Here is a 10,084-nt window from a genome sequence, read left to right on the forward strand (position 1 = left end):
GTGAGACACATCGAAGTGGACATGGTTCGAAAAGTTAAGCTGGTTTTCAGTGAAAATTTTAACAGCTGATGAGAGATTTTGAGGTGATTCTGTCGCTTTAAGGACTTTTCACGGTGCGAGACGTCGCGCTGCGCTCTCAGGCAGCGTCATCAGCCTGTTTCAAGCTTAAAACCTCCACATTTCAGGCTCTATTGATCCAGGACGTCGTGAGAGAACAGAGAAGTTTCAGAAGAAGTCGGTTTCAGCATTTTATCCGGATATTCCACTGTTAAAGGAGATTTTTTTAATGAAAGACGTGCGGACGGGTCCGCGCGTCGGGACGCAGCCGACGCGGCGCGGCGGCACAGGAAAAACACCTCCGTGTTGATAACCATTTGTAAAATCCAGGCGGCTTTTGATGGCTTTCAGTGGAGTGAGTATATGAGAAATTGTTTATCAGCTGGAGATGTTCCAACTTGTCCTCAAGGCTTCCAACAGAGGTGTTTTTCCTGTGGCGGAGCGTCGCGGCGGCTGCGAGCCGACGCTGCAATCCGCCTGTACGTCTTTCATTAAAAAAATCTCCTTTAACAGTGGAATATCCGGATAAAATGCTGAAACCGACTTCTTCTGAAACTTCTCTGTTCTCTCACGACGTCCTGGATCAATAAAGCCTGAAATGTGGAGGTTTTAAGCTTGAAACAGGCTGATGACGCCGCCTGAGAGCGCTGCGCGACGTCTCGCACCGTGAAAAGTCCTTAAAGCGACAGAATCACCTCAAAATCTCTCATCAGCTGTTAAAATTTTCACTGAAGACCAGCTTAATTTTTCGAACCATGTCCACTTCGATGTGTCTCACAGGTTTAGAAAAAATTTTGATCAAACAACGTGCCAGTCTCTCAGCAACTTCTCAGACAAAGGAATTCCGACGAGGGGCTGGACGACTCCTCCCACAAGGAGTGGTCACAGGCGAATGACGTCACCGACAGGCGTGGAAAAACTCACGCATGCGCACGAGGGTTCAAGCATGTCTGACGTAAAAACATATGAATGAAATCCATATAGTTTTTGAAAAAAATAAAAAGGACCTATACTTTACGGACAGCCCTCGTAGTATGGTCATTTCCAGATATTTCCAAATTATTTCTGTCAGTTTAATATTGATATGTCAGGACAGAAATTATGGCAATACATTGGAAAATCAAATCTTTTCATATCCCATAAAATAGTTAACACTAAAACATGAATTGTGAGATGCAGTTCTTCTCGTACATGTATCATGCTCCTACAATACCTACATACTGGGGTAGCGAAGATTTTCTAACAATCAAACATTGCATTTTCATTTTATTGATGAAATACTGTTTCATTATTGATAAATTTAAATAAGTCTATGCTTTATATATTTCCACATATATTTTGATCTAGCTCCAAACAATAATATTCTTTATGCCTTGCAGTACTTAATATTCAAAAATGTATGAATCAGCACAAGAACCAATTATACAGCTGTGTAACATAAGAGAACATCCTTTACATGATAATGATATTGAAGTTGCTTGCATCATGACCAAGACTTGCTGCCGTTTCAGTCAGAATATAGGTGGCACTTCTGTCTGTTGTTTTGGTCCTATCCAATGCTGCTTCAAGTCCTGGTGTTACAACAGCTTTAATTTTACTGGCTTTTTGTGGCACTGGCATAACAAATTCTTCATCTGGACTTTCTGTGTTCTCTTCACTCTGGCTGGAGACACTGTCAGGTAGTGAGACATTAGATGGTCCAGGCTCCTCCAGTTTCTCTTTGTATTTTGCTTCTGCAGCTTTCCTTTTTTCTGCTCTTTGTTCTTTGGCAGTTTGTATTTTATCTATGCCTGTCATGCATCCCCTTCTACCTTTCTCTCGCTGAGCAAGTAGGAACTGTCTGTCATCTTCAAACTTTATCATTGTTAGGACATCCTGATGTGCCATGTCAAACAAGTCCTCCAAAGATTAACAAAACACTGTTTCATCTTTCTTCTGCTTGTCTGTATTGCGATTCTTGGTCTTTTTCAATGTTATCCATTTTCCGAACACCTTTTCTAACTTTGTGATCAGATGCTGCTTTGCCCTCAGTGGGATTCTAGCTCTCTCCCAAAAAGTAATTGCCATGTCTATAGAGGTCACAGCAGCATCATGGACAGTTTTCTTCAAATCAGTGTGTTTGAAGAAAAATACCTTGAGTATTTGCCCATTTGAGGGCAATTTGTTTCCCTTTATTTCAGTCGGTGGAACCAATAAGGTATACAAATGTTCTACTTCTAGTAGCTGACATGTTTTACTGAAGTTTCCAGTTAATGGTTAAGCATGTTAAGTCAGCAAGTGTCTCTTTTTACATTTATCTCATGTTAGATTCACCATCACCAAAGATCTGAAAGAAGCTGTGAATTGAAGCAAAATTTTCAGCTTGTAGCCTAAAATAACATTTTTAAAAGTATGTTGTTTGTGAGAAATATTTAAACCCAGGTATAGTTTTAAATTGAATATAAAATTATACTTTAGTTACACTCAGGTGGTTAACTTCTATCCTCTTTATAAGTGATGTGATTAGATACTGGATAATGGATAACCTATTGCACGGGCACTCGGGCAGCGATAACTGATATATTTACAACCTTCAGCTATGATGTGCTACCTCTAAGTATTAATGTATGACAAAAATATTTGGCAGGCTTTCTTTTTTCCCAAAGCATCATAAAATGAAGGGGTGAGAGTAATGAATTTCCAACTTTTATTTTTTTGAACCACCCTAAAGATGACAAATAAACATCTTAGACAACATATTGGATATTATATGATGTAGTTTGGACAAAAGAAAATGTAAATTGGACATGGGGGACAATTGAACAGTGGATTCATGCAGGAACCCCTGACTTCGTGGTGTGTACCATTAGGACTTTTAAATTCCAAAAATAAGTAAGATGGATAAATAAATATGTGATGATCAACAGATGAACAGATGAACCAGATTGCTGACCCACAGAATTAGACACACTACAATAAATATATACAATCTCATAGTCTGGTTGAAGAGAGAAATGACACCTTCGTCTGCTCTCTTTTTCCCATAATCCCTGCCTGCAGTGTGTCAGACCAGTGTGTGTGTGTGTGTCATGTGTTTGTTTCTCCGTGTAGGGAGTTGACTCTGGATGAGCCTCCTCACACCTGCTGGTCGGGTCTGTGTGGTTATCCTTCTCTGGTCACTCAAGTCCACGTACTGCAGGCTGACGGGCTTGCAGGGCAGGATTCAGGTGGAGGTATGACCGTGTGTGTTCTTCCGTTGGAGTGATCGTCACTCACACAAGGACACTTTAGCAAGAATATGAAACAACAGCAGCAAAGTCTGACTGCTGCTCCAAAGCATTTTAATCACCTCCGTTGTTATGAAATGACAAGAAAACACACACTCTCAGATGTCACCCAACAGATAAGAGATCTTATATATTTGTACACCATATGTTATGGCCAGTTCATCAAAAATGCTGTAGCCAGTTAATACAGATGTGACTTGCTCGCATCATTAATATTTGTCCTGATCTGCAGGAACAAACTATTTTATTTATTGGTAATAACCAGGATGTTAAACTTTGTCATTCTGCGTGTGGAACTTTCAGCTGTGTGCCGTTATCAGATCAAGAAAGAAGCAACAAAACACGGCTGCTGGATTATTTAAAAAGCTAAATTATTAACAGGGACTGAAATAACTTTGTCACATATAAATCACAGTTTGCACAAAGTTAGAATGACATTGTGATTAGCAATTTTTCTGAAGTGCATGTTGTCACAAACAATTATATATTCCATTGCATCTATATTAAACTAATACCTTCACTGTTCCAAGAGCAACCTTCCTTCTGAAAATGACTCTGTTTGCAATGCATGCTGGGTATTTCTGTCTTGCACTTCATTAACAGTCTTCATCTGAAAAGGCTCCTTTTTGAGGGCTGTTTGGAGGGAGAGATGATGTCCACTTGCCCTCTATCCCTTCAAGAAACGGGACACACTACACTTCATTTGAACACACAAAACAAAGGGAAAGGGTGCAGGGAGAGGATTAGGATTATACCCAAGTGTCTTGTCCAAGGACTGAGATTGATCAGAATTTGAAAGCAGGTCCACATAATTTTAAGGCCAGAGTCTTATACACTGAGCTACCTGCTCTATGGTGATTATGTGGATGATAATAAACATGGAGATACATTTATTTAGCACAGATTACTTTTTGTTTGCTCAGAGAGAAAAGTCCCTGTGAGCCATCAGATCACTTTTTCCTCTGTGCTGCCAAAATTATTTCAGTATTTATGTACCTGAATTAATCAGAGTAGGAATGATTTGAATGTTGTTCCCAGATAACAGCATTTATTAAGGGTGAGCAATACACCTGTGTCATACTCCCCACTGGTGTGACAATGCACCACAATATGGATTGTGCAATACCATCAGCACCGTGATGTAATGGTGAGTCAAAAAACCTGTTACATGTGCACATTACTGGTGTACATGTGAGTGCTAAAAATAAACAACACAAAATACAGAGGGAAGTGCTTTTCTTGCAAGTGCTGCACGGCATTTATTTTTAACATGCATGCACACCAGCACGCTGACATAACTCATAATTTTCACAATTAAACATAGTAATCATGGAATTGTTTAAACTTAACCAGCGGCGTTTTTGCACTGCTAACCGGCTTAAGTCTTAACAAACGTTCCACAGCTACAGACCTCTTAAACATATACAACTCTAAAAATCTACCCAAACTCCAGAACTACATCCATCCTAGATAAAATACACCCCTCCAATCAAGGTCCCACCTCTCCCACCCGTCAGCTTCTCCTGTTCTGAGTTTCAACAGCAGAAACATCTTGAACCTGCACATGGCTGTCATGGAAGTCAGGTGTATCTATAACATTGGCTACATCTGTCCACATTCAAGTGTGTGCGTGTGTATGTGCGCATAATAACTTCTAACTATGGAATGCACGTTATGACACAGCAGTGGTCACACCACAGAAGTTTTCAACATCCTCACACTGCTGTATTTCAGTCTCATCTCACCAACGTTTCGGTGTGATCCGGCCGTAATGAGCCTCTGTATTGCATCATCACATCATGCCTGGTCAGTGTTGCACGTTGCACATCCATAAACACATTCAGCTGTTCTCAGATGGTTGTGTGTTTGTGTTTCCAGTGTCAGACCCCTACGTGATCATTCGCTGTGAAGGGAAGAAGGTTCGCTCTCCTGTCCACAACAACATGTGCAGCCCTGTATTTGATACCAAGGGTCTGTTCTACAGGAACAATGCTAATCAGCCAATCAGCATAGAGGTTTGTTTTTCTGTGTTTTCTCCAGGAATGCTGCTGCTGTTGTTGTTGATGCTCTGCTTCTTCAAAAAAGGGTGAAATGGTCCCAGTGTGTTCTGTGGAATATCAAGACCTTCTGTGTTAATCAGCATTATCATGTATTTTTATTTTGTACCATCTTAAATTGTATGGTTTTTAAGGTGTTTGTGTCTTGAAAAGCGCACACAAATCAAAACACAACTTTATTATTGTTATTTGTAGTAGTTGTATTAGTATTTTGAGTAGTTTTAATAGTAGTCATGTTTTTGTCAGACTGAGGAGTCGGCAGTATGTGAGACTCCGAACTGCAGCCTTATGCTGTTTGCAGATGTCTTCAGAAAGAATATTTAAATTTTTACTTCAAACTGTCCACAGCAGGTCAGGTGTGGGAGCATGCGCTGGTGCAGTGCATCTCCACATCCACACACCATGGAACCCACATGGGTCTGGAACACCTAGACAGATAGGAAGTCCACCACTACTTCTCAAAAGTAACTATGCACCCCAGGTGGGTGAAATGTGTGCTTTTTGTTGGCCTTTTCCAGCCACTGGGGTCCTCACCTCTGAGGCATCTGTCTGTTGGATCAGCTGATTACAAACCTCATGGTTTAGATTGGATCATGATTTGCAAGTCATGGATTGGATAATTTTTTGGTTCAGCCAAAAAAAAAAACCGACAAAACTTTGCTTTCCAAGTGGCACAACGCTTAGTAAAAGTAGGAAAAAGTGAATGTGAATTACAGTTCCTCATTTAGCATACAGGAGCAGCTTGTCAAGTGTGTAGATGGGGCCATCCTTTCACCGTAGGTGAGAATGTAGTATTTTTTTAATCAGACACAGTATAAGTTAATTTGGAAGTATGAGTTGCAGATTTACTGTATAGTCTGGAAAACACAATAATCTATGTTTCATATAGATGGCTAGTTAGAAGCTTTATTGTCATTGCAGGCACAGCATTCAACGAAATTAGGAGGAAGAATCAGGTTTTGTATTTGCCACATCCTCCGTGGATTGCTGTCTGTGGTTCTCAGTTTTTCTCTTATAGGCTTCCTTAGGCTTAATGGTGCTTCTCCTCAGGTCTGCTCTGTGTGTGCTGGACACATGTATAGTCATGGATCAGTGATGGTCTGTTGCACCATGTGGCCAAAATATCGTAGCTGACGCTCCCTCACAATGCAAGTGATCTGAGTCTCTGTAAGTAGTAACTGTTTGTTTGACATGAAGTCATTCCAGCAGTACCCAAGGATCCTCCTAAAAGGCCAGGTACCAAAGAGATCTTGTCATCGTCTTTGGTCACTGGATGCTGGATAGCCCCCAAGTCTCACAACTATACAATAAGACAGGAATCACCAGGAACCTAAAGATTTGTACCTTCATTCTTCTGCAAAGATATTCTGCATCTCTGAGCACCTCTCTTGAGTGGCCTCAGAACTCCACAAACTTTTTTCCAGACAACTTTCGATTGAGATGATTGAATGTCACGACGAGTTCAACACTGTCACCTCATAGAGGTACACTTTTAATGGCGAAGTCCAGGAAGCCTTTTAGAGGGTGGGTCTTTCAAGGTACTTTTAAAAGTTCTTGGCTTCACTCAGAAACAAAAGTATCTGGAGGTTCAAGATGTGAACTTTTTCATGAAGTGACGGCAAAGCTTGAACACTGAAGTTAAGGGAGACTATGTTGAAAAATCATGCAAAACAGTCTTTCTCCTGTGACATGTTCTGGATGAGGTCAAGAACTTAGTGAAGTGCCCTCGCTGTCTTGATGCAGGACAAAAGTAAACGCAGACACACTAATTCCCCACTCAGCTTTTCAAGTGCTGCAGTCGGGGTATCCAGTCACTCTGCGATGGCACGTAGTACAGGTGTGTGATAATTTAATTTTGTAGTCAGGATTACAATTTCTAAGTTACTCCTCACAAATAAATAGGTTTTATTTATTGACATCAAAATATTATTTACTTTGTATGAAATCATTGGTGTTTGGGAACTGAGGATTTTTATTTCTGTATTTATTTTTTATTTTCTTGTCATTGTTTGGCACAGACTATGAATAAATATTTAATATTTTGGTCCTGCTCGTGTACTGGACACGTATAGTCAAAGATTAAAAAAAAAAAAAAAAATCACTTTTCTTCAATTCATTAAAGTGACATTTGTGCTTTTACCAAACCTCTTGTGCCGATGAAGAGTTTAACACTCACACACCATCTCTCTCTCTCTCTCTCTCTCTCTCTCTCTCTCTCTCTCTCTCTCTCTCTCTCTCTCTCTCTCTCTCTCTCACACATCAGATTTATAACCATAACTTGGTGGCAGATTCCTTCCTCGGTCAGGTGACACTGCGAGCTGATCAAGGTGATTTCCAGCAGATTCTCCATCTGAGAGACAAGGGCAACCGCCGTGACAACGACCTCCCTGGAACTGTCACTGTTGTCATGAGGACCAGCAGTGTTCTCACCAACATCTGAGTCGGACCACGTTCCAGAACAGCTGACATGTTGTTCTCTCAGACATGTTTACCATAGTTTTGGTTTTCTGAAAATACAAAATAAAGTGAATAGAATGATACACATCCTGACAGATGAAGACAATCTCTCTCTCTCTGATTTTTTTTTTCATTTATCCATAAAATTCTTTCACATGTTCACTCTATCTTTTACAGTATGTTTACAGTACGTGCCAAGTGTGTTGATAATGACAAAGTATTTTTATTTTTATTTGTTCTTAATCATTTTCTTTCCAGTTACCAAATGTTTACCTGGTTTTGTGTAATGAGTGGTAATTGTTACTGAAGGCAGTGTTCATTGCCAATAGACTAAATAAGTTTACATATTGTGTACGTATTTTAAATTGTCACAGATCCACCTCGGACCTGAGCACAGTCAGGTCCAAACTTTGTGCAGTCTTACCATGGTCCAGTTGCAAATGTTAAGTTTAAGGACATCACGCTGGTGTTACGTTTGAGCGTAGAATTGCCTTTGGGTTGACCTCGGGTCATGTCCAGTAAACCTGTGTCCCTTATTGTAGAAACAGCAGTGGTCTTACTGTCCACCAGGACTCTGCGATTAGCAACAAGACTTCACCACCAACCTGGGATCTGTCTGTCCTTATTTTGTCTTTGTTCGTTATGCGTGTTAAAATAACTAATGTGGCCCAAGACAGGAGGTTCACTGGTCCAAACCCATTTCTGTCAGACCCCAAAATATCAGAGCTGAATATACAATCCATTCATCCAGTGCTTGACCTACAGGGGATACCTACTCAAAATGTCCTCTAGGAGTCCAGTGGGATTTCTTACAGGACAAATGCCATTTCTTGTTTTAGGTACGTTTTAAAGTCTGTTACCAGTGAAGAGGAAGCAAATACCATATTAAGAATTTACATCATTCTCATCTGGCAACATGAAGAGGAGTTTAATGCAGTCTGTTACCTGCGAAGAGGAGAAAGAACAGATTTATCATTTCATCTTTTTAACTTTTGTCAGTGAGTTGGAGTAGATATATTAAGATTGATTTCCACATTTCCCCTCTGTGTTAATCTGTCCTTTATGTTATTGTGAAAACCTAAATCTGAATCTCATTCAGGACCTAACTAGCCCCTGTAGTGTCAATAAACTAAGTGGGAAACTGAAGGATTGTTCTGTGGATGGGAGACCTGTGCACCACTCACTTTTTATCCTGTCAGGGATTTTTATAATAAATGCCTTAACACACTTTTTCATCTGTCTTTTGTGTCCATTTCCAGCCATCCTTGATCCTTTGATACAGTAACTTGAACTGTTATGTACTTTTGCTTTAAAACTTTGAGGTAATCAGTTCCCTCAAGGCCCTAAATGTGTCCTAATATGTAAAGCAAATCTGTTTCTTGCGTGAGTTTTTCAAAGGCACAAGCTTTACATACCAACCAGGCTTAAAAATGTATTTTTTTAAAGTCTTTTTTTATTGTATCACACATCATGTGATAAAATGACAATAAAAGACCACAGAGTTACTAGTTAAATCCTGGCACAGATTCAACAAAAAAGAAATGGCAGGAAATATTTTTTCACTAAATAATGAGGCTGAATAATATCAAACCTCTGTAAACGTCAGTGTGTTTGGCACATTCAAGTGCTTATGTGGTTTCGTGTTAACATTAAATAATTTGACGGGAATTTGCGTTTACGTCATGGCGTCAGTGTAGAGGTGGGATTGTGTTAGTGTTCAGCAGCAAAATTACAAAAATTGTGTAACTCTTCACAAACTGTAACTGACTGGATGCTTACATTATTTTACTTTGCACACAAAAACAAAATTATTTCACAAAACTACCAAGGTTGAAAATTATTAGCCCCCTTTAGGAACTGACCTTTTTGTTGAGCCAAAGCATAATCCTCTGTTGGGCAATGATGAGCTTCAATTCTGTAATACTCAAAGCTTGTAAAATCAGTTTAAAACTCAGTGCTATTCATGCTTTCATCAGCTCAAGACTTGACTCCTGTAATGCACTTAACGCTGCAGCCGCCTCTTAATGAATACCCCCAGACATGAGCACTGTCTTCTACTTGCTGCGCTGGCTGCCGTCCACTGTAGAATTGATTTTAAAATCTTAATGTCTGTTTATAAAGCTCTTAATGGTCTTGCACCACCACTATATTTGAGTGAGTTATTGGTGCTACGTGACCAAGGCAGGCAGGGTCCTGAGGTCATCCACTCCGTTTTTGAGAAAACTCTGCTCCACACAGATTTACCAC

General features: G+C 39.9%; 1 protein-coding gene across 1 annotated transcript in view; it reads left to right on the forward strand.

Moving 5' to 3' along the window:
• The window catches only part of LOC117508692 (calpain-5-like), a 95,943-nt gene extending 86,878 nt beyond the window's left edge, over positions 1-9,065 (forward strand). Inside the window, exons 11-13 of the mRNA XM_034168505.1 lie at positions 3,148-3,269; positions 5,202-5,338; positions 7,644-9,065. Coding sequence (XP_034024396.1) covers positions 3,148-3,269; positions 5,202-5,338; positions 7,644-7,820 — 436 coding nt within the window. The 3' untranslated portion in view covers positions 7,821-9,065. The remainder of the gene's footprint in view (positions 1-3,147; positions 3,270-5,201; positions 5,339-7,643) is intronic.
• The last annotated feature ends 1,019 nt before the right edge of the window (positions 9,066-10,084 follow it).

Source organism: Thalassophryne amazonica, chromosome 4, assembly GCF_902500255.1.
Source record: "Thalassophryne amazonica chromosome 4, fThaAma1.1, whole genome shotgun sequence".
In the NCBI taxonomy this organism is placed as follows: domain Eukaryota; kingdom Metazoa; phylum Chordata; class Actinopteri; order Batrachoidiformes; family Batrachoididae; genus Thalassophryne; species Thalassophryne amazonica.